Source organism: Anomalospiza imberbis, chromosome 2 (assembly GCF_031753505.1).
Source record: "Anomalospiza imberbis isolate Cuckoo-Finch-1a 21T00152 chromosome 2, ASM3175350v1, whole genome shotgun sequence".
NCBI classification, from domain to species: Eukaryota; Metazoa; Chordata; class Aves; order Passeriformes; family Viduidae; genus Anomalospiza; species Anomalospiza imberbis.
This window is the reverse complement of record NC_089682.1, coordinates 6,968,011-6,992,662: the sequence shown is the minus strand read 5'-3', so window position 1 is coordinate 6,992,662 and position 24,652 is coordinate 6,968,011. Positions and strand designations below refer to the sequence as shown.

Genomic DNA, 24,652 nt, shown 5'->3' with positions numbered 1-24,652 from the left:
GTTTTTTTCTGCACCCAACTCGCAGGTGGTGGGATGGAGGCACAGGGAGTGATTTCCTGCTCCAGTGCCACCCTGCAGTCCCCTGCAGTGATCCCAGTCACCACCTCCCCATGCCTGGGGAATTTTTCCCCATGACCACAATATGCAGGGTCATTAACAAAAGGCATTTCTCGGTGTTTTTCCCACAGCTCCTTGTGAAAGTGTCACACAAGCAGGGCAATCAGGTAGTGTTTACATTATCTGGCCTTCGTTCTTGTGTCTTTAAACACTGATTCCAAAATAATTCTGTTTTCCGTACCAAACAAGCACATTGTGGCCTCTTTGCTAGTGAGACACAGACTGTGGATTCCTCTGCCTTGGAAGTGGCAAAAGACAGGTCTGGTAACTGCAACATCTTTTAAATGAGCCCCTGATGTCCTTAATGAAAAATTCACTTAGGTAGGTCAATACTCAGCTTCATTGTTGTCCTATGTCAGACCAGGCTGCAGGTATGGGTTTAGTGGTTACTGTTTATCCCCAGAGGATTCCTAACCCCATTTCCCACTGCTGAAAAAGGCGTTAAAATAAAAGTAATGTCTCACTGAAAGGAAGACTTTCCCAACAGCTGTATCCTTCAAAGGCTTTGGCCTTTTCTTTCCCCTTACCCTCTCCCTAGGTAGCCCTCTGGGACCCATGGTTATGTGGGATGCCAACTGCTCACTATTCATCACAGCCCTGTTCTCCAAGGGCCCATTGACTCTCAATAATTTATCACTCTATGCTTTGTGTGCTCCTGCAGAAATAAATCAGGACTGGGAGCACCAGATGCTCCCTCATCCCATCACACTGTGTTAATTTATTAAAAAGGGGTTTTCTCAGCCCAGCCGAGGGCTGCAGGGATCTCCTCCACAAGGAGCAGCGAGGACGGGGGTTAAGGTCTGCTGAGCCAAGTGCAAAGAGTGTTGAGAGAGAGAGACTTCAGCGTGGAAGCTGAACTTGGAAACCCTGGCAGGGTGAGCAGGCGGTCGGCTTTCCAAGCTGAGCTCGCTGGGACTGCGCTCCAAGAAAAATACATTTAGTCCTTAAGCGTGTATTTTTCGTTCTGGGCTCACGGTCTCTTTTTGTTTCTTGGACTAGGTCTCGCACCCGGATACAGCAAGTAAATATCAAGCCATAAATCACAAATTCAGTGCTTGCTTTTCTTTCTTCAAGGTTGTATAATATAATGGAAAAGATCAAGCAAATGCAAAGCTATTTTATGCTGCACATGCAGAGTGCAAAAGGCCCTGGGTCTCTTCCAATGACCCCGCAAGAATGATAGGCCTCCTGCTAACACAAAGATCTGGTTTTCTGAGGCATCACACAAATCCTCTCATGGATTGAAGAGTTTCTCCTGTTCTTGTTTACTTTAATGTTCTTGCAATACAGTTAATTTAACTTATAATGACCCTTCATTCAAACCTTCTGCACATATATAATATGGCTGTTTCATCAAATGTGTCTCTGGCAGAACAGGAAACACAAATTGCCTACATTCTCTCCCAGAGTCCTGAATGCATGTCAACAGCTTTTTGGTACTTATCACCTTTGGTCATTTCTCATCTCCCCTTCCGAGGGGGAGGACCATCATGTCTGCTAACACACAATCTTGCCTCTGACACTGGAGAACCAGGCCGACCCCACCTGGAAGATGGAAGAGTGCTGGGACTTCTTGAAGTTCTGGGAGCTTGTCCTTGAAATCCAGGCTTGCCAAGGTTGCACATTCTGTTCCAGCACTCCCTCATGCAGCAGGGCCTGAAATCACGGCACTGTTGCTCTTACAAAGTCACCTTCCAGTCACCTGGAAGAGCCAAACCAAGAACTGAGGTTCATCCTACCCCCCAAAATACTGTTTAGGATAATTCCTCTTCTCTAGCACAGTGCCCACCACCCAGGAATGGTATAATGGGATAGGAGCACTGCCAGTTCTGCTGATGCATTGGCAGCCTCTCTGCTCATCTCTGAGCATGTAAAAATAGGATTTTAGAGGATCATGTTTCTAAAATGACAACTAGTTTTTGTGGTGACAGCAAGAAAACTCTTCCCAGGTTTCAAGTCACTGCCACACCTCAACAGGGACTTCATAACTTTTACAGGAACAAGCTGGCAGGTGGGTTGTAAACCCCCATTTCTGCTTCCTTTTTCTCCTGCTCCTCAGAAGTTTCCATTTGCACTGACATTTTCCCAAACTTCTAAGCTAGGGAAAAATATCCAGTGTACATAATACTAGCCTGAAAAGGTAAAGCTTGCCAATGTTATGAGAAAGCATAAGCAAGAGATTATAATGGGAAATGTTGGGCAATCCTGTCTTTACTGAAGGCAAAATCCCCTCCTGGGCCTGCCACCAAGATTAGTTCCAGATTTCCTTAGGTTCTTGTGACATGCACAGGGCCTGTCCCAGCCCTGCTTAAGTGCTATCAGGTCTAATGCTTTCTTTCAAATCTCTCCTCCCTAGCATCAAGAGCATTATTCTGAGATTTCTCCTGAAATCTTCATGAGACAACATTGGGAAATGCTGGTTAGTCAGTAAGACCATTGTTTATCCTCCTGGTAAAACACAGCTTCCGCTAAACCAGAGCCCTTCTCTCCTTGAAGATAAGCAAATGTTAGAGAAATGACTGTAAATCATGAGATTTCTGGTTAAGGTTGCAGCAAAACTCCATTTGCATCTTAACTCTGTTTTCTCTCATTTACGGTCTTCTTCAAATGTCTTCCTTGGCACTGAAAACATTTGTCTCAACCTAAAAGTGAACTTTGGAGAGGGGGAGTCTGAATAAAACCCCTACAGCTGTTTTTGAGTTATCCAGGAAGACAAAAATGCACATTTCCCAGTATAAACATTGTCTTGGTTTTATTTTGGGGCTTTTTGTTGTTTTGTTTTTTAAGTTCAAGGAGAACATTCCGTTTATTTAGAGTTAGACTGTTTTATTTTATTTTATTTTATTTTATTCAGAAATCAGCACAGCACATCTGTACTTCTTGGTGAGACAGAGGGACACAAGAGCTGCTCTGTGAGGTCAGAACAAGGCTTGGTCCAACCCTGGGTCCTGTTTCTGACCATGGCTGGTAGCAGATGCTCAGAGCACAGCAAAGAGGAAACAGGACCGGTGCCATGGGGCCTTTCCTGGTGTCCCTGTTGTGCTCCCACCACTCCATGATCACCAGGATTCCTGAGCTGGAGCTGCAATGCTGTGTTTGACAGTCACCAACAGGCTGGTCCTCTCTGAGCCTGTCTAATTTGGAGCCTCTCTGCCCTCTTGGCCTTTGCAGAATCTTGTGGTGAGGGCACCGGCACGAGGCAGCTACACTGTGAAATCAGCAAATCCTCACCCTCTTTTTAAACCTGGTCGTGTCCTTGGGAAACTCTTTGTTCTTGCCTTACAAAAAGCACTGAATAGGCTTTTTCCCCCTGAACAGGCCTTTTTCATAAGCTGTTCCATCACCCCTCTCATGCAAGGTCACAGCCTCCTTCTTCTTGTTTCAATTCTCTGTCTCTACCTCTGGCTCCCCCATATCCATTTTAGGGGGGTTGAAGCGTGGCATGGCTTGGGCTTATGATTCATATGACAACTTCCTCCTCTGGTAGTATCCAGCATTTATTTGACTATTTTTTCCTTGCATTCCTGAGTATCAGAACTCTGCTTTCAGAGAATTTTCCACCAATATTCCAAATTATTTTCTAAAAGGCAGCAGGGTGCTGACTGCCAGCTGCTGGCTGAGCAGTGGTCATTTTGTCACTTCTCCTCTGTTTCATCACTTTGCTCTTCCCAGTGCTGGCTTTCTACTGGTATTTGATCTCCCAGTCACTCAGCTGGGAGTGAGTGAGATCCTCCTGCAATTCTTGGCTGTTGGCAGTTCTGAAGAGTTCTGCACCTTCCACAAATGTGATTAATTCACTGCTTATCCCCTCTTACAGACATTTAATTAACCCATTGGAGTATACCACACACATCTACACTGTTTTCTAGACTGAAGAAGCTCCATGAGAGAACTTTAGCCCTTTTTCATCCACACTTTGGCTCCTCAATGTGCCTGGGGCAAAGTGCCATTTTTGGAAAGCTGGATGTGCTTTATCAGTGATGCCTTGCTGAGGCACATCCTCACTGACCTCTGCAAAACCTGCCAACAGATTTGAAAAGCCTGGATGTCCCCAATAAAAGCAACATTTCTTTCTTGCCACCATCTCTGTCATGCACACAGGATCCATCCATGCCTACCAGTTCTAATATGTGATAGAATTTTCAATTCCCTGACTGGTATAGAAGGTCAGCACATTAGTTTGCAGTTCTTAGGTTCATTCTTGAATTATTTCTAGTTATAGTTTTTATATATGGAATAAAATGTTCAGATGTGAGGTTTTATTAATAATTAAAAGGACAACAAATATTCCCTGTAGATAAATTTGGTTATCTGTGCTAATTTTCCTGTTAAAATTGCAGTTTCTTCCACAAACAGGGCCAAAGTATGTCCACAATTAAAATACTTAGACGGTTTTCCTTCTTCCTTGAATAAAGCATTGATTTCCACAAAATGCATGGAAAATTTTCCCCTGTAAACTCCAATTTTGTATTGACAATATTCACTCCTATAATCTCTCATGGGTCAAACACAACGTAAGACACCAACTGAACATCCAGACATTGTCACATTGCTTGGCATCTGCAATTAACGCTATGATCTGAGTTCATAATTAGAGCCCTCCCACACTGGGAAATGCACTAGTGTTGTCTTGCCTCTAAAATTTCAGATATATTGGCAGTGGTTGATGCCCCAAGCCTGTCAGTGTCCAAGGGACGTTTGGTCAATGTCCTTAACAGCATGATTTAACTTTTGGTCAGCCCTGAGGTGGTCAGGCAATTGAACTACAGGATCTTTGTAGGTCCCTTCCAAGTGAAATTATTCCAGACTAGTCTAGTCTAAATCAGATCTTTCCCTGTGCACAGTCAATTCCTGGAATAATTGTGCATCTCTATTGATATTTTAGCATATTTTCCTTCAGCCTGATTATTCCCAGTTTTGCAAACCAGAAATTTGCATACTTTCAAAATGTAGTCAGATGTATAACATTGGGTAAAAACATGAAAGCCTAAATTTGATGTGTCTGTGTGTCCTGTACACCCCAGCACATGTGTGAGTATGCAAAATACTCCGTGAGCATTCATGCAGACATTGGAGAGGATAAATGTACAAACAAATGCATATGTACAGGAGTTGTGATTTGGGGTTTTTTTTTCCTGAAAACTACAAAATAAAACCCAAATATGTAGAAGTTACCTATAGCAGAAAAGGCATCAAGTATTTAATCGTGAACACAGCTACGAATACGAGACCACTGCCTGTGCAATTAATACAGCCTATCAGCTGCCTTAAAAATAGGCTCCCACTTAAATATTTTGCCCACCCAGGGCTTCAGTATCACCATGGTACCACCCAGGCAAATAAAAGCAGATTAATGGAGGAAGTGTATGTGCTTTCCCCTCGCTCCCTCAAAATTGGCAGCACCACTGCACTGTGCAATCCCACAAGATAACACATCAGGGCTGTGCAGCTTTGCCTCTAGCCCTGAGTCAGTTCAGGGCTCTGTTTGTCTCTGGGTAATGTTAAATTTAGGGCCTGTGTTTGAGGACTACTCATCTTCACTGCTCAGCTCTCCCAGCTGCAATATATCACTGGCAGGCCAGTACCCCAGCCCATGGGGGGGTGTCCCATGTGGCACACACTAATTTATAAATGAGAATGAGATCTGAATGCATCACATTTCAGTGAAGAAAAACAAACCTTATGGACTCTTTTAAGGCTATGATAAATTAGAATGTGCATGATACAAATATTTCTCTTGCACCCTTATTACAAGTATTTCCTTTTTGCTGGTTAATTTCATTAAGAGGTGTCCCTTCGGATTAAAACTTTGTAAGATGGGTATATTTTTCTCCAAGCCATAATTCATTTTGAATGAAGAGAGGAAAACTCATAGCTCCTGAACTTATTAATAATAATCTGAATTAAAATACATTCCTGGCTTCCTTGAACACTTACGTATGTTACAGGATAGCTGGGAGGAGAAACAAGAAAGATTGTTTTTGTTTTCCTGAGAAGGACCTGATCCCAGAAACACTGTTGAACACGTATGATGAGGAGTTAGTCACAATGATTTCTTTGGCAAGGGAGAAAGAAGCAGAAACAAAAACAACACTGACCCAACTTTCCATCGAAGCGGGGGTGGGGGATGAGAGAGCTGGTATGGCATCATTCTTCTTCTCCCCCAAAGCCCAGGATCCCACCTCACTCCAAAAAAGCCTCCCTGGGCTTGGCAGGCTGTAGCTGTGCAGGATACCAAGGACAGGAGCAGGAGAAATGGTCAAGCCTGGCAGGAGCAGCTCGTGGCCCACAGTTTGTCACTCTCCTGCATGGCCCTGGGAGATGTGGGGGCCTTCCTTGTGTCCCCTCTCTGCACATCATCACCCAGTGCAGGACACTGGGCCCCAGGGAAGACAAAACCCACAGAAGAGCCCAGCTGGGAAGTCCTGGGGCAGCTGAATACATTACCTGAGCTGTAGACCCAAAAGGAAAGAGGTAAAGATGAAGACACTGGAGAAGGAGCTATTTAGGGCTTCAGAGGGTCAGGATTTTGCCTGGGGTTGCTGTGCTGATCTCAGATGTGCCACTTCAGCTCAGAGCTCGGGACCCCTTCCTGACTTTTGCTGGATGTACTTCCAGGGCAGTACCTGTGGATCACAACCAGACCCCTGCTGTGCCTGTGCAGAGACAACGAGGCTCGGGGAGCAGCTTTGCTCACAAACAGGCATTACAGAGGGGTCATACAAAAGGTGTAGCTGCTTTTGCAAAACCTCTGCTATGCCTCTGCTCACAAAGCAATTCCTAGAACTGTCCATCAGAAAATTAGTCCCCAGCTCAATCCTCACAGAGGGCTGAGTGATTTTGTGCCTGATTATCTCTCTCTCTTCGAGGTAGAGTTCAGACATACAAATGTTTGGGAGATGCACCTATTTTGAGAGGCCTCTTCTTCCACAAAGGTTTGTGTTTAGGACATCCATCACCACCTCTGTGGTATCTGAGGAGGGGTGATTTTAATAACACTCAAAGTAGAATAATTGAAAAAGACTTGTCATTTCCTTTCCTCTAGAGAGGAGAATTTTCTGATCAGTTTTGCGTATTGTGTCAATAAATCTTGTCACATTTCCTTTCATTACAGGGCCCACCAATACACTGTTAGCAGACTCATTAACAAGACAAGAGGCATCACTGTCAGAAGAAAAGGCCACTGAAATGTAAATACAAAGTCTAGCCAGACATCTCACTCTTATAAGCTTGAACTTGACTCGTTGCTGCAGGCATAATTGGAGGGGTTTCTCCACACATTATTCAAATTCATGTTAAAGCTGTTTTGCTTCCCACACCCCTCCAGCACCTGCAGAAACCTCTCTGCTGACCCTGAGACCCTTGGTGAGATTCAAGGCAGATTGTTTGGTCAATGCCAGCTCTTACATCAGTGACTGGCACTCCTTCATGGCTCCCACGTCCCACTTTTAAAAGAATAATTACAGCAATGCTGTGAGTTGAATGACAAAACTCAAAGAAAAATGAACTTGAAGATGTTTCCCTAGCAACTGTGTGCAGCAGTGTTTCCACCAGGCCAACATTACAGCATCACGCTCACAAACTGAAAAAAACTAGACTGAAATCTTTACCACTTGAATGGCAAGTGCAGCCTGGCAGAGACCGAGCCCTCCTTGGTCACACCAGCCAGTGCCCAACTCATAATGTGGCTTTCACCCTATGTTGAAAACTACTCTGGATAAGGAACAGCAACAGCCGCGAACAGAGGTTCAGAGAGCATAGAAACCTCATGAAAATTAAAAAAAATAAAACCTTAATTTCAGTATTGTTAAAATAACTGTTGATTGTCCCTTTCACTTCCCATTCCCGGTCCTCCTCACCACTACATCAGTGCAATTCCAGCACATGCTGTCTAATGAGTCACCTTTGGCCATCTGATTTTCTTGAAACAGTGGCTGTGAGTTCCCAGAGGGTGATCCAAGGCTTACTCACCCAACTGTAATCATCTTTGTGCAGCCAGTCCCTCTTGCTCATCATTCCTAAAACCAACTCTTGGAAACAACACATCCTGCTGCAAACCACCCTGGCTTTCCTGGAGGACTCAGGGGTCCCCATTTTCCCTGCATCACTCACAGCAGATACAGTGAGTGATGCAAGCAGGAGGAGGGAAGAGGCAACAATCCCACTGCTATCCTAATAAACTCACCTCTCTTCTGTTTACCACCATCATTTTAACTGATGTTGCCCAGAGCAAGGCAAACCTTTTACGCTGACTCCTGCATTATCACCCTTTACAGTGACCATTTCGCTCAAGGATGGTTTGAATATTTAGGCACACAGATGACATCATTATTTAAATCTATTGGCAATGGTACATTATTTATTAGTTATACTCCTGAGATAAATGCAACTTTATAGTGTATCATCCTGAAAATTATTTTTGCTCACCTGTGCTGAAAACCTCCTGTTCCACAAACATGGGATCCAGCTTTTGAATCCTAAACATTCTGAAAATGTTCCTCAGAGGTAGAAAACTGATTGCTTTCTTTAGTTGATGCATGGTCAGCATCACTAACGTGTATTAAATTAGCAATACTAAATTAAAAAAAAAATGTCTCTGGCACTATGATTTATAGTTTACCTCCTGCAAGAGGAGAGGCCTTTGGCACACTGAGCCAGAGATGCCTCAAATGCCACCAGTGGTACAATTTTATAAAAAGATTACGAGGGCAGGAAAGTGCTCATCAGCATCCACACATCAGTGGTGCAGCTCTTCCCCCTGCTTGCCCGGTGTTAATGCTCATGCCACTCGTGTTTTCCATAACTCTCCATGTGCCACCAGTGCCATGTGCCAGGAAAAGCTCAGCCTGGGGCTTTGCAGGGCAGAGCTCAACAGGACCAGAGTACCTGAAAGCCTCAGCTGATGGAGCAGGAGGAAGACTGTGCACTCACCTTTACTCCCAAGAAAGGCAGTGCTGCCTCTTATCCAGGGAAAGGGGGAGGTTTGTGCCACTGAGAGGAGCAGCCCAGGAGGGAAAAGAATGATCCAAAAGCTGAGGCCTCTCCTTGGTGAGGAGGCAATCCTACAATTGCTGGGCTTGCTTTGGGAAAACAGTCCCCCATCGGCTCCTGAGCTGCACAGAGGGACCTGAGAGCCAGCAAGAACCACAGTCACCTGCAGACTTCAAAGGACAAGCTTCTAACCCTGCTCCTCCGTGGGTTTTCAGAGGACAGGTTGGAACTGCAGACTCCTCCATTCCTCCTGGCCCAGTTATGGCTCAGGCCTTTACCTCCTTTGGAGCCAGCCACTGGTTTGGTTAAGGGGACCAGTGAATCTGTCACAAACCCCACACCTAATACCTGCAATACTGAATTTTGAGGTGTGATCTGCCAGGATCTGACCCAGTCCTGGGACCTGGCTGTTGCAGCTGAAGCATGTGGGCTATCCCGAGAGAAGCCAGGGATTTTGTGTGCAAGGGTAGGAATGCAGAAAAGCAATCACCCTCTCCCAGAAAGTAAAGCCAAACCCTGTTCCCACAGGAAATCCTGTTCCTCTCTTTCACAGAAATCAATGGTGAAACTCTTGGGGCCTCTGGAGTGACAGCTCAGGTCCTTCATGATTGTTTGCCTTCAAAAAGGAATTTTGCTTCATTAGGATGCCGGGTCTTTCTAATTCACATTCTTGATTTGCTTCGGGTCTTGTGTTGTCTTCATTCCGTGCCTGACAACAGGGAGTCCAAAGGGGCCAAAGGGAGTCAAAGGGGCCAAAGGGAGTCAAAGGGGCATCTCTGAACCTGCTGCGATGCTGTGAAACTTCACTGGGGAGTGTTTAAATGGATTCTCGAGAATTGGCTGGGGGGAGAAAGTTCATGCGATGCTACAAGTGTTATGTGTGGGGTGAGAGGAAGCGGCAGGCACATTCCCGATGGAGTGCCCTCTCTGTTTGATACCATTGTTATGGAAACTTGAAACTTCGGGAAAGCCAGTGAAATGGAAATGCCAGGAAGCCTAAGAGAGACCATTTGCTCACTCCTTACCAGGCCTTGCAGAACAAAATGTTTGAGTTTCTGGGGTCCTGAAAGCTCCTGAAAGCCAAACTCCTCGCAGGCATAAAAGGTCAGGATCCAGCAGCAGCGAGGTGATAGACAGGAATCCCAGCAGTCACTCGAGATGCTTACTCTGGAAACAAACTCTCACAACAAAAGTGGCTGGAACAGGAGACCTGACGCAATGGCAAAACAGATGAAAAACGTGTGTTCCATCCCAGGGTGAGTTACCTACTGGGAGAGGGAGTGCAGGAGCAGTGGCTCTGTGTGTTCCTCCAGCTTTTCACAACCACTTCAACCCAGATGGTGAATGAGAAAAATAAAAACTTCCTGCATTTTGATGAACTTGAGCAATGTGATTTGAACAACACAGAAAGAAATGTCCTTCAGCAGCAAAGCAGGACACCAGATAAAGGTGGTGGTTCCTTGCACAAGGATTTGCTAAGCAGAACAGAGCCTTACATGCTGCAAAATTAAGTTCTTTTGGACAAAGAAATGTGGTCATTTTTTATTGAAAATAGTTAAATTACCCACTACCCCCAACCCCAAATGGAAAAAGGCTTGAGCTACAAAAAGTCTGCTTGTGTTAATGTCAAGGCAAGTAGATGCACTTTCCTAAAATTCATTTAGCTGTCAAAAAAAAAAAAAAAAAAAAAAAAGCCAGCAGCAGAGAGGTTCAAAACCTATAGACTCTAGGCACTTCAGTGAGGATTTTCCTTTAAAACAATAACAAATGTAATAACAATAATAATAGAAAAGTACACTGAAACCCAACTCCAGAGAAGATTTTGTTCCTATTTCTCCCAAGAGAGAGAGGCAGGGTGAAGACACCACCAGCCTTTCAAATGCAATCCCTTCATGTAAACGATTTCCAAAGGGAGCTCCTGCCCTTGCCTGCAGACAAAAGCAGAATGCATCACTGTTGCCAGACCACCTGGGACATGGGGAGGAGAGGAAATTTCCAGATGGGTTTTAAGACAATTCATTTATATTTATATAGCCAAAATAAATGTTGGGGTTTTTTTCTGCAATAGCATTTCCCTTTGCTCTATCCAGACCACCAAGAGAAGAGGGAGGCACAGAATTTCTATTGCATTAATAGTCCTGGTGTTTATAGTTTTGGCTTTTATGAACTTGTGGGAGCTGTTTATTGAGTCATAAACTCTACTAATGGGAATATTATCTCTAAATTAGAAGAGTACTATAGTATTTGGGTTAGTTAAAAGAAAGGTTTAAAACAGTTACACACTTACAGTTTATCTCAATTACCAACATGATCCCATAATGGGAATTTAATTGCTAATTGCTGGCTTATATTGTAGAAGAACTGCAATAACAACACACAATATATAGCCTATAAACATGTCCAGACAGTTCTATATCACCTCCTTTCACTGCTACCTTCTTACATGGTTCGGGGGGGAGGGGGGTTATTACAATGATTTAATTCCTAAATGCCTCAAATTAGGGATTTCTCTTTGTTAGGAAAGCATTTCCAGCAGTGCTTTGTGTGACAGATTTTAGCGAGCTGCCTGCACACACTCGGGTGGCTTTGAACAAACAGGACAGCCTTATGCACACGCTTAAATACTTGGCTAAATTAGATTCTCAGAGAGCTCTAACAAAAGAAATTGTAGTTCCATTTAAGTCAACCCAGATATTCCTGTTTACCCAGCTGGGGTGAAGTAAGACCCACCGGGCAGAGTCAAGCCCAAGCACAGTCAGATCCACCTGATAAACACGGTGCTGAATCTGCTCATCCTGAGCTCCAGAATATCCCAGGAGAGGCATCCTGTGCACGCGGAGCGTGGACTCTTGGTCTCATGGACTTGTGCTCCCCTGGTCTCACAGTCTCATGGACTCTGCCCATTCCACCCCGCTCAGCCTAGGCTATCCACAGCTGGCCCATCCTACACATCCATCAGCCACAACCTGTCCACGGGCAGGGAGCAGCCAAGGTCACCCTGCTTGGCCTCAGAGCTCCTCTCGCGATGCCAGTGGACCCCAAGGGTGGCACTCATCTCCCCCAGCAGCAATGCAAACCTCTATGTTTAGCTGGTTGTTTCCAATCCCTTCAGCTGGTGCAGAGGGATGGGCAGGGCTATCAGGCTTCTTCTGAATATTCCTGTGGGCTGGTCACTGCCTAGAGGTGCTGATTTCCCTTCCATCCGCAGTGAGGGATCCAGAGAGCAAGGGCAGGTGCAGACACCTGCACTGCCGACATTTGAGAGCAGCGGACATGAGCGGCACCCAGAGACATTCTAATTTGGAGGTGGCCTTGTCCCTCCTGCTGCATGGCAGCTCTGCAAAGGATCTTCCTCTTGTCCTTCAAGGCAATGCCATCCTGACAGATTTGCTTTGGAAGTGGGAGTTTTTCAAGTGCTGTCAGGTGATACAGTGAATTTTGTGCTGTTACAGATCATCCCACCATGCTGCTTGCCAGGGATCTGCATCAGATTTCGGGCAGGTTTGTGAATCAGCTCCTTTACTTCTCTTTGTTCATAGTTCTAAATATGAAACAATCCTGATGAAAGGGGAGAGCAGAGAGGACAGATGGCTGGGGTGAAGGGCAGATGAGGATAGCTCATTCATTTGTGTGTAATACATACCAGAAGAAACTTCCAGATGATTCAGAAATGACCAGAGAAATGTGCAGAGGAAGAGTTCATTTAATCAATCCATAACCTTAATATATTATAGCTATATTAACTTGCTAATCTTGGTTATGCTTCCTAGTTTTAAACTTTACATTGGAAACTGGCAGGGATATGGACCTTCTCCACACCTCTCTCTGGCTTCTTTGACCATTGCCCAAATCAGGAGTGCTGCTTTTGACTGGTCTGAGTCACTCCCCCAAACAAACAAGAAGAAATTGATTTAGAGCTAAGAGTAACTTTTAAAAAGTCTTTTTTCAAAATAGTTTTCTTCTAAATGTTATCTATACTGCCCTCTAAAACCTAAAAATAATTTTAAAAATCTGACTGAACTCAGATTGTGATACTTTTTTCCTGCTGATATTGTAAATTCTTCACAAACAAGCCACTATTCTGTCTTTCTCATTGTACTGTAGCTTGATGGTTAAATGGCCTTGAAGAGGAATACTGCAAGTAATCATACAGTAGTTCAGTTACTGAGGGTACAGGACATTATTGCTTAAAGAACTGATGTTCCCTCCATGACACTGAACTACAAAATGTTAAAAACTGGAAAATTCTTCTATCAGTTCCATGTCTCAAACCACAGAAACACTTAGAAGGGCCCAGCAAGCACACACCTGATGAATTACTGCTAATGATACATGGACTGCTGTTCTCTGAATGCAGTCAAGTGACTGAAAACATCCAGTATTTTGGCTATTGTGGAATTAAGATCCCTGCAGCTTTCCCACAGCAAGTTTTCCTTTCAGAGGCAGTGATGTCTCCTGGGCTAAAAGGACAAAACAGAGAGAGCAAACACAGGAGCCAACTTATCCCAATTTTTTTCCATGAAGTAGGATGAACTCACACCAGCATGTGGGAACAAATGCAGGACGATTTTCATCCTTTCATTTATGCAGATGAACATCTGCCTGATGTTGGTGCAAGAACCTCTGCCTGGAAAAATACAGTAGCTGGCTGTATGATGAAGAAAATATTTGCCTGGTGAGGAACATCCATGTTTTGCCCACAGCAGATGCCCATGGCTGCCCATGTCCAAGGGGACCCAACTGCAGCTGACAGCCCAGGCACTCTGAGCCAACCTGTTTGCAGCCATTTCCTTGCCAGCAGCAGCAGCTATTCCGGAGAACTTGGAGCCTCTTCTTCCCAAATGCCAGGCTGAGGAAGCAAACATTAACACTGAGCACACAGGGGAGCGGGGCTGTAACGTGAATCCCTGCGCTCCTGCCGGGCCAGCGCAGATACTTGTGGAAAGGAGATACCCTTGGCTGCCCTGCAGAGATCCAGAGCTGAGATTAACGGCAACTGTGGGGGCTGCCTTCCCCTCTGTGCCAGGCGTGCTTTAAAGCCGTGGCCTCCTGCCATCTGGAAACATAACCCTGTGGTATTGTCTTCATTCAGAGCCCTCATCAGCAATGTGAAAAGGGAGAAGAAGCTGGTGGCAGGATTAGAGGAGAGGTTGAAATATTCTGGGCAGCATATGCTGTAAGTCACATTATACAAAGAGGATTATTGGGCTGCTCCTTGGCCAGGGCTTTCCATTCTGGAAGCACTGCTGCTTGTAAGAGAGAAAACCTGGTGAAAAGTGTTTATAGCATGTCGGACACAGCGTATGACACACTGAGCACAGTGACAAGCAATGAAAATATTTTTCAGGCCCTGTCTGCCCTCTCCTAGGAGATTGTTTTGTGTTTGTCAGGGTTATGCAAGATGCATGGGAAAAAGGGAGAACAAGAAGTGAGACTAATAATTCAGAATGGCATCATAAACCTCCTAAAATTACCATCATCAGATGAACCCATCTCAACCTTAAAACTGAGTACATCAGTCTTGGAAGGCAGTTTGAGACCCGTGTTGTTTTAGAAATGAGAAACCACCTTATGTTGTCCAGGTTTAATTTATTCATGGCAAATTATACCCATTTTTTCCTTAAGACTACCAGTGTTCTTACCTGAACCAGATAATTTTCTTCACCTGACAACAGTGTATTTACAGAGAGAAAGGATGTTCATTCAATCTGAGCTTTCATTTTATGACACTAAATAAATTATGCTCCTTCAGTCATCTTTCTTATCTCCATTCTCTTGGTCATCTCTACAGCTCTTCTCTGCGCTGATTCCAGTTTAGTCTTCTTTCTTGACCATGACCAGACAAGACCAAACCATGACTGAATAGACCTATGAACATGGTTCCACATTAAATTATAAAATATTACGTTTCTTGAACTATTTTTTTCTTTTAAAAATGCTCCTTTTGTCTCATACGCAAAGAGAGAAACAAACTAAAGTGAATTTATCTTCTCTAGAAGCTACTTGAGAGGTTCTCCATGTTCAGAGTCCCCTTTTTTTGGAAACCCTCAGCTGTACAAGATTTCTATAACTGAAACAAATCCTTCTGAAGTCTTGGGAACATTAAAAATTTACAAGAAAAGCTGCATTCATTTAGTATCAATCTCAGTCTTGGTGGCATTTTATAAAAATATCCAGCTTTCACCAAACTGGCTTCAAGCACAAATTGTTGTTTTGGATCCTGACACTGTCCCTGTGGTCAGATATTTCTTGTGATATAAGGAACCATTTTCCTCTTTTGGATTAAAAAGCAATTCATAGTCTTTTCTACAGCTTGGAGAACTTTGGTTTTTTTTGCCTTTTTCATTTTGAGCCTCTGGATACAAACACTCCTGGCCCATTTTATTGCTACCCCTCCTCAGCAGCAGCAACATAATTATGCCTTGTCTCAAGACCTTTTTTGCTGCACAAAAAGGCAAAGAGCTTTCAAAAGCTTTATATTTTGCCATATGGTACAAAAATAATAAGATTTCCATTTACATTATCATGCAAAGGTGTAGGAAGGTATTTCTATATACAATCATAATTGTAAAGGGGGATCTCCAAGTTCCCAAAAAATTACTATTTGTCTCTCCCTCAGTTTGGGGATTTAGATACATTGAATTCTCATCTTTCTAAATCAAAGAATTCCTCCCCAAAACTAATTTCAGATTAAAGAAAAAACAGGGTTCTATGTCTTCCCAGGCACCAGAAGAGGTGCACTGGCTTGCTTCTCTTCCTGTCCCCCTTCCCCAGTGGAATCTCGCTATGAATCAGCTCCACCTTCACCTCAGCTCTTCCATTCTTCAGAGTGGGGTAATTACACCTCTCACAAGAGCACAAAGTAAATCCAGATCTAATCATGGCTTTGAGCTGGTATAGGCTTAAAAAGATACAAAAATGCTAACAGGAACTCCATTAAGCCATGGAGAAAGAGAAGGGCATCAGTGAATTTTCAAAGCACAAGTAAATTTCTGCTGCAAGAATGGTGCACACTGAAATTCCACTGAAATTCCTTCCCTTCAGACATGTCCCACCCAAGTAAAGCTGGGTGGGACTAACCTGAGTCACATCTAAAACAAAAAGCAAGAACTAACAGCTTCTGTGCCGTGCCTGCAAAACATTTGCTTCCACTTTCAAAGGCTATAATTATCTCTGATACCAGAATGGCTTTATAGTGTGCAAAAACCTTGCTGGCATTTCCTCCACAAAATAACCAACTTTGACATGAACAGCACTTGAGCATCACCACGGGGATAGAGCAAAACCACAGATAAGAGTTGCAGAGCAAGGGAGGAAACGTGAACGGAATGGCATTATTGTGCTAACACAGTCAAACCCAATTTTAAGAGGTCATCCAACAAGGTTTGTTCTCAGAACAAAGCAGGGTCAGTCACATTTTGCAGTGTTTGTCTCAAAGATTTCTCAATACTCACAAATTCTCCGTGCAACCAGGCAGAGATTAGAGGATCTAGCTTTAATTATGCTTGTATAAGTGTGACAGAGTGCTGTTGATTTAGAAAGAGTTCCAAAAACATGCAAGTATACATCTCTGTTGGAACAAGAAATTAAATGCAATAAGACCTGTATCTGCTTTTTTCTTATTATACAAGAAATGTTTTTGGTGTCTCTCTAAGTAATCTTCAGAGCTCAAGCACCAATCTTAAATCAGTGCCTTGCACAGATGAGATTATTCCTCCTTGCCAAACAGATCATCCAGAAGAGGAGGGTATCTGATCCCAGTCACGGGAGGGGATCGTGGTAGCTGGTTCCAGATATCTTCCCTCTGAAATTAGTAATCCAGAGAATATCTTAGTATAAAATAATGAAAACAGGAATCATTACAAGCTGGTCAACATAAGATTGAATGAGATGCTTCAATCCCATGGACAAATCTGTGAAAAATTGGGTCTTTATATAGGACATCTTCTTAAAAGATTACAACATGCACATTCTTATGAATGTTGCAAAATATTTTCTTAAAAATATTTTCTATCACTAGCCCTTTTGCAGTCATTTTAAAATTAAATAATGCTATATTTTCTTCATTAAAATGCTTATATTTCAAATTCTTAAAAGTAATCTATGTCTCAACACCAAAAATCATACAAAATAATGAGATAAAGAGAAGGAATAAAAAAGAAAGCAAGCTAAGCAAGCACAACTCTGCTGCTGAAATCTATCTGTCAAATCTATCTGTACTGTAACCTCAAAATACTGCTATTCATTCATGGTAAGTCATGCACAGAATGACAATTGAATTCTAAAGCTGAACAAGATTCAAAGCTTTTCCTGTCTCTGATTTTCTTCCATTTTGTAGTTACCTCTCTTAAAATATTAAATACTTCATTATTGCTTAAGCACAGAATTCATCTGTAAAAACAAAGAATACCCCCTCAACAAAGCCTAATCAACACCATGATCCTCAGGACTGCTGTATAAAACATGTGGAAGTATTTTGATTTTATCTGTACAAGACAGAAAAATTCTTCACAAAGACAAAGCAAAAATAATCAACCATGGAAAGCAGAGCAATCCAACAGCCCTGGGCCCTCATTTGACACCATCAACAGTCTGAGCTGCTACAGAAGTCTTGCTAAGGCAGGCAGGAGTGAGGAGTCAGGAGCACAGTGCCTGAGGAATACTGGTTTAAACTATGGCACAAGTGAACTTGAATTTAAAGGAATGCTGTGCTTCTAAATGGTCTGAACACAATCAAACACATTCTGTACAACACATTGGCTAGGCTAGAAGAGCAAAATGATGTGTTGGCAGAAGTCTTTGGATTTATTTGTTACAAAGTATTTAAAATTCAGCATAATTGCCTTATGGACCTTCTATTTTAAAATGTTCCACTCAGCACAAGATGGCAAGATCAGATTACTCTCTGCAGTTTGTTGATACTGCATTTTTGTTACCCTAAGTAGCAGGCTGAAGATGTACAAAGTTGATCCATCAGCTCTTCTCTCTGTACATGCCTACCAGAGATGTGGTGTGCTATGTACAGGTTTCTGAAGAGTTATACAAAATGCAGAGCTATTTTCTGCATATGTGTCAATGCAGCTTAAAGTATTTTCTGTCTACCTCAGCAAGTGAACAGATCATTTGACATGAGACAATGATATTTGTGGGGGAAGGAGTACTCATACCCATTGTCCATGGATAAATACATCTGCTTCCCCTTCTCTTTTTTTCTTCTATAAAATGTCCCAAAGATGTGATACCTACTAGGCACCTCCTCATCCCTGTTTGACTTCTCTGCTTCATCCTAAAGCTCCCTATTAAATCTATTTAAAAATAATTACTTAAAGAAAACAGGCACAAATACACAAATAGGAAAAAATATTGTAGTGTGTGTTGGCTAAGGCAGTCATGTTAAAGTTGGAGAAATTATATTGAGACACTGGTTTTACCTTGGGTGGCTCCTTTTCCTCCACAAAAGCATGGACTTGATTCTCTCTCCAGTTCAGTGCATGAACAAACTTTCTATATTCTACTTGCTTTTGGTTATCTTCAAACCTGAGCAGAATATCCATAAGATAACTTGAGGTTAAAGGAAATTTTTAACAAAGTTATGTCATGTTATCTACAGCATACTAATCATTGCCTTTGGGATAATAATTTTTATGCTACTTTATTCCCAAACACTGGCAGGAGTGAAAATAAAGTACATAATGTCAGGAACACCTATATGATGCATTCTTTTCCATATTCTTACACCTTATTATTGTTTCTTATAGTAGAATTCATCTTTTCCAAGTTTTACTTCATTTCAACTATTTTCATTTTAATTTTGAAGCACTGCCCAACCTTTTCCAACACTGGTCTCACAGCTTTTGACAAACATAGAGTTGGGATGATCAGTGTATGATTCCTTTGTAGAAAAGAAACTGAATTACACAGCAGATCTGTGCTGTAACACAGCTGACCTGCTCTATTATGATTTCTACAATCACCTCCTGAAAATAAGTAATCCTTCAAAAATTCTGCGTGCACACACCTTGGGACCAATTTGCAATTGACAAAGACAGCTCACAAACATAAAATAATAGCCAGATCTTAAAATCATTTGGTAACAGGTTTATGGCATTGTTCTTTATTTCTATGGATAAATAGATACATTTGTATCAGTTGTGGCTGTCCCCTAAATGCATATAGATGCTGCCACCAGATATATATGCCAGAAGATACATATGCTGCCAGCTAAGGTCTACAGGTACATGTGGAAAATACCATTTCCCTCCCTCAGATTTCTAAAATCCTTACCCTGCACTACTAAGCCACATGGGAACAGATTTATAAGTCACTTCATCCTTCTGCCATTGATTTGGATGAAGCAGTTCAGAAATAAGTTCTCAATTCAGCAGAACACTGAGGTGATTCAGGCCTTGGGAATCACTGTTCTTTCAGTGTCACCAGCCAAATGTTGAAAGATCCCTTTTGGGCTGAAGCTTGAAAAGAACAGCTGGAATGCTCTGCTATAAATACAGCACTGGCAGCTTCTGAAGGACCCCTGTCTCATCCAACACCACCCACCTACAAAAGGGACCCAGTCTGGGCACAAACACATAGCCTGGAAGTGTCTGTGCTTCACTGGGGTCCATGGAGAAACACAGACACTCAGCAAGACTCAATACCTCTTACCTGGTGGAAGACACCAGGTTAAACAGTTCTGCCCTGCCATCTGGTGAGACAAAAACTACTGCACAGGAAACAAGTATTTCAGCAAATCACTTTGCCTTGTCCTCAGTGAAATAGCAGTGCACAAAACACAGGCCTCAAAACCCTTCAATCATTGCACAGGGTTCTAACAAAAATTAAGCATGAAGGCACATTAAGGGAGAATTTACAGCACAAACTTGGAAAACAATATCAGAGGAGAAATAGATCTGGTAACAAATATAAACTGCAATAAACTGCAACTCATCCTTTCCTTCTCTCCCCTCCCACACCTTTCATTTAATAGTCAGCAGGAAAGATAATAATAAAATATACTGAGAGCCATAAACAGAGATGGCAGCGATAAACTGGAATGTTAAGTACAGTGAGTTATGCTGAAGATGAAAGCAAAGTCAGAAAAGAATGCTACTGCTACCAGAATTAAATGGATCCTGAAACACTGCCATGAGAAACCCTCCTATCACAGCCTGCCTCTTCACCATAGTTCACACACAAGTTTACATTTCCATAAAGCCTTACTTTTGGGGAATATATCCAATACACAGGAAAATTACCATTCTCACTTCCAGTGGGTTCTTAGTTTCAGGGGTTTTTTTGGGTGTTTTTTTCTTTTTTTTCAGGGGTTTTTTGTTGTTGTTGTTGTTTGTTGTTGTTGTGTTTTTTTAGGTGGCAATAGGGAAGACAGGTTTTGCATGAGATGTAATAAGACATTCAAAAAGCTTATACCTCTTGCAAAAATAATGGCAGACAGATTAGAATTTCAGAACAATCAGGATGAATTATTTTTCCTTCTACTATTATGTAGTTACCTTTTGCTCATTGTGAAAAGTCAAAAGATTAATTCTACCACCAAGATGCTGAGCTGTATAAGCAGGATTTTTGAACAAAGAACAAGTGAAGGTGTGTAACTACTCAAACTTTCTGTTGAGGCACCAAAGTTGAGGAAAGCATTGCTTCTGCTTTTGACAAACATTTACAAGGAGAAAAGTAATTTGGTGTGACAGCACTAGTGAGCTGAGATGACAATATGGGTTTGAAATGATCTATAACCAAGAATTTTAACATGGGCAGAGGAAATGGGATTCCTAAATCCTATAATTAAATAGCTAAAGAAAGCATCTTAAAATACTACTCCAGAATAACCCAGAAAGAAAAAAAATCTACTCTTTAGATGGTTTTACTGCCGTGAGTTATTGTATCAACTAAAAGCACACACTAGAGATTTGGCACAGAGCATTCAGATGGACTAAGGAGATGTTATCAATTTGTGCATTATTAGGACAGAGATGTCATACATTTCAGTGGCTGGAGTTAATAATGCTGAGACAGTGCTCTTCAGAAAAGGAAATTAGATTTGTCTTATCAAGAAGATGCACCAAAGATAGCTTTAAACCACCCTTCTCTTCAGTTTTTCCCCGTTACTTCACCAATGCATGGGATTTTAGACTATGAAAGTCACTCCTCCATCTCTGTCACAGTTTGCAGAGCTTTTTATTTTCTTTGTCATTACAGAAATAATCACACATTTCTGCTTATAAAAATACGTTCATAATTAAATACTCCAGAGAGGTGAAAAATCTGGTCAAATCACAGTATGATAATTCCTGACGATGCTTTGGTGAGTAAAGGTTACTTACTAATAAGTTTTTCTTTCCCATCAAGAAATCTATACCCCAAAGATTTATGTGAAATTTTAATGTACATGCAGAGTTTTTTTTTTAATTTCGTCATTTCAAACAACATTTTTTAACAAGTTATTCTGATAATAACAGAACAGAAGCATCTGCTGCTTTAACCTTAGAGAAAATGTTGGGATTTTTCAGCCTGTTTGATACTCTCTGTTCAACACAGTTCTAAAGGGACTAGATTGCCACAGGTGTACAACTAAATTGTCATAAACTGCTCATATTAAAGGACTTAAACTAGCAAGCAGAACAAGTCACTATTAAATAATAATGGCTACCATCCCCTTTTTTAAATTTATATTTATACTACATTTACTCATGTCTTGAACAACCATGAATTGAACCACCAGCTCCTCAGCAAACTGAGTAACAGGAATAATTTGTCTTAAGAGATTAAAATATGAATTCTAGAGATCCTTTTAATCACAAATGGCACAGGGAGTCACAGGCACCAAAGGTAACAAGAAGGAAGCAGGAGAAAGATCTCATTATCATTTCCACTGCCACTGGACACTTGCTGTAGCAGAAAAAGAGGGTTTCTTCCTGAAAGAAAAAGGTCAGCCCTAAAAAAAACCCATTACAGGTAGGAAACCAGGTAAAAAACTATTAGCCAGCCACAATCCTGGGAAAAACTGAGCAGGCAGGAGTGGCCTGGCCCAGCCTGTAAGTGAATTGAGAACTGGGATCACCATGTGAGAGGCCCTGTGTCATCAGGCACTGCTACCTGACTGGAGATTCACCTTTTCAAAACAACAAGCACCTTTCAAACAGCCCAACCCCAGCAGTGCAGAGAGGTGAAAAACTACTCAGCTACTTTTAATAGAAATTAAAAACCATAATTTAAAAACCTAGTGACCTACAATTAACAGCTGAATTAATACAGAATAATCAACATGTAATGCTTGTAAACTTGTCATCCATTCTTCCTCCTCTCAATTTTTCCCTTCCTTAGCTACCAGCTGTTTATAAATCCTTCAGGGAAAGACTGCTTCTTTTTAAGTCCTTGTTAACATCAATTTAACATTGCAGAAAATAAAAATAACAGAAAAACCCCCTGAACTCATTACTTAAGCACTTCACAAAATTTATTTATTAAACAAATTGTAGTTGTTCATTATGCCTGCATAAATTTAAAGACATGTTTATAATGACTACTGTAGTTTTCTGGCAGAAACAACTGTGTACTGTCTGCATTGCTTACAACAATGTGATTAAATTCTGTATTGTTCTGTGATTAAAAAAGTAAGAGAGAAAATGCTGATGGAGAAAGCAAATACTTTTTAATATGCCAGCTCAGGTAAATTGGAAAAATGTTCACATTGTTGGGTATCTAAGTCCTACTATTTCAACATCCCACAATTAAAAATATAAATTTACACTAGATGGACAATATGAAAAGGTCTTATGAAACCCCAAATTTTTTTGCTAAGTCTCCCTTCACTCCATGGCAACTGAGTGCTCTTTGGGTACAGTAAACAAAGTCTTGGGTCATTTGGAGGTGACCACAAAATTAGACAGTAATTTCTAGTCTCATCCCATGCTTGTAATAAGTGACAGATAATTGCAGTATAATTTACAAATGTAAATAATAAATACTTTAAGAGTACTACCTTTCAAAATGGAAAAATAGAGTCATTAAGTCCTGGAGGAAGTCTTTGCCACCTAATCTCAGATAGCAAAGCTGAATAAACACAGAGCTTCAGCCTTCAACCATTATCTGATCACATTGTCCAGCATCATTTTATAGCTGAATGGGGTCCAGCTAGTGCATTAGCTATATATACTGATTCTGTGGGAATCAGTCCAGCAACTTTTATTGTACCACTTTCTTCCTTCATAAATAAAGATTCCCAGAGTAGGACCACCACCACCACTTGTTTTAGAAATATCAGTGGACACAAAACTACATGGTTCCTCGTTAAAAAAAAAAAAAAAAACCAAAACAAAAAAAATACTGGAATACTGTTGACAAACTCGGCCCACACTGAATTGCAAACTCCCCAGGAATGGGACTGTTCTTCATTAATAATAAACCTGCCTATTTCATGATTCTTCAGTGTTGAAAAAACTACAGAAAGCAGAAATAAAGGAAAAGAAGAGTTTAAATCTCATTAAGGTGACTCAACTCTTTGATTCACACACTACTGGAAATTAGGTGCTATTAAATGAAGTTCAAAAAAATATTTCCCTGGCTCTGCACCCTCATAAAACAAGAAACTTCCCAAGCAGTGCCAAGTGCACACATGAAGAAGAATGTGACAGTTCCTCATTACCTGCAGTGCAGCGACACCACCTAAACTGCCACCTTTGAAGCAGCTGATGCTGTAACTCAGAAGTGCCTTACACAAGGCTCTGTCAAACGAAGCCCTTCCCACACTGATTTCTGAGGCCCAGCTTCACACCATTCTCATTTACCTTCCTCATACAGAAATCTGTAACACAGGCTGACCTCAGCCCCTTCAGAAACTAAGGGAAATGGATGGGAATTTAGAATTGCAGCTCTGATGCAGACTGAGGAGATAACTCTCTCCTCCACCACCTACAGAAAGATCCTACAGCAGCTGAAACCTCATCCAGCTGTCACGGGTACCTTGCTAAAGTTGGGTGAAATCCAGCCCTTGATCTCCTCCCTGTATTCTAAGCTTATCTCTAATTTTTTTTATAGTGTACTGGGCTTTTTCTTTTTAACTGCCTACACCCACTCCTTAGGAAGTAGAGGTTCAGGGCACAGAAGCTTTCCCTGGTATAAATTCACAAACAATAAACATGTCCCTAGAGCCCAGGATGTGTCAGGCTTGTCTGCTTCTTATCAGAACTGAGTTAGTACATAAAGGAAAAATTCCAGTGCCTTGTGCATCTATTCAAGTTCAGCCCTTAAGAAATGGAATCTGTAAGATCCCCTTGTCTAACACAGGATGTCAATTGTCCTTCAACAATTGTGTTGGGCAGCTTGGTGGGAGTTCTGAAATGTCAGTTGTAGATTACTGTTAAAATTCAGACATTTCTGAAGACTAATGCTTATAACTCAGTGTCAGAAGAGATGAACAGCAGCACAAAGAAGCTCTATCAAAATGAATTCCACATTTCTGCCTGACAAGAGTCTCTTCATTATTTACTAAACACAGATATTTACATTTATAGTTATATTTGTATTTATATTT

At 41.7% G+C, this 24,652-nt stretch overlaps 1 protein-coding gene across 1 annotated transcript in view; it reads right to left on the bottom strand.

Moving 5' to 3' along the window:
* Nucleotides 1–16,588: 16,588 nt before the first annotated feature.
* EFHC2 (EF-hand domain containing 2) overlaps nt 16,589–24,652 on the bottom strand; it is a 56,354-nt gene continuing 48,290 nt past the window's right edge. Inside the window, exons 14-15 of the mRNA XM_068179703.1 lie at nt 18,540–18,645; nt 16,589–16,912 (exon numbers count right to left, since the gene is read on the bottom strand). Coding sequence (XP_068035804.1) covers nt 16,817–16,912; nt 18,540–18,645 — 202 coding nt within the window. The 3' untranslated portion in view covers nt 16,589–16,816. The remainder of the gene's footprint in view (nt 16,913–18,539; nt 18,646–24,652) is intronic.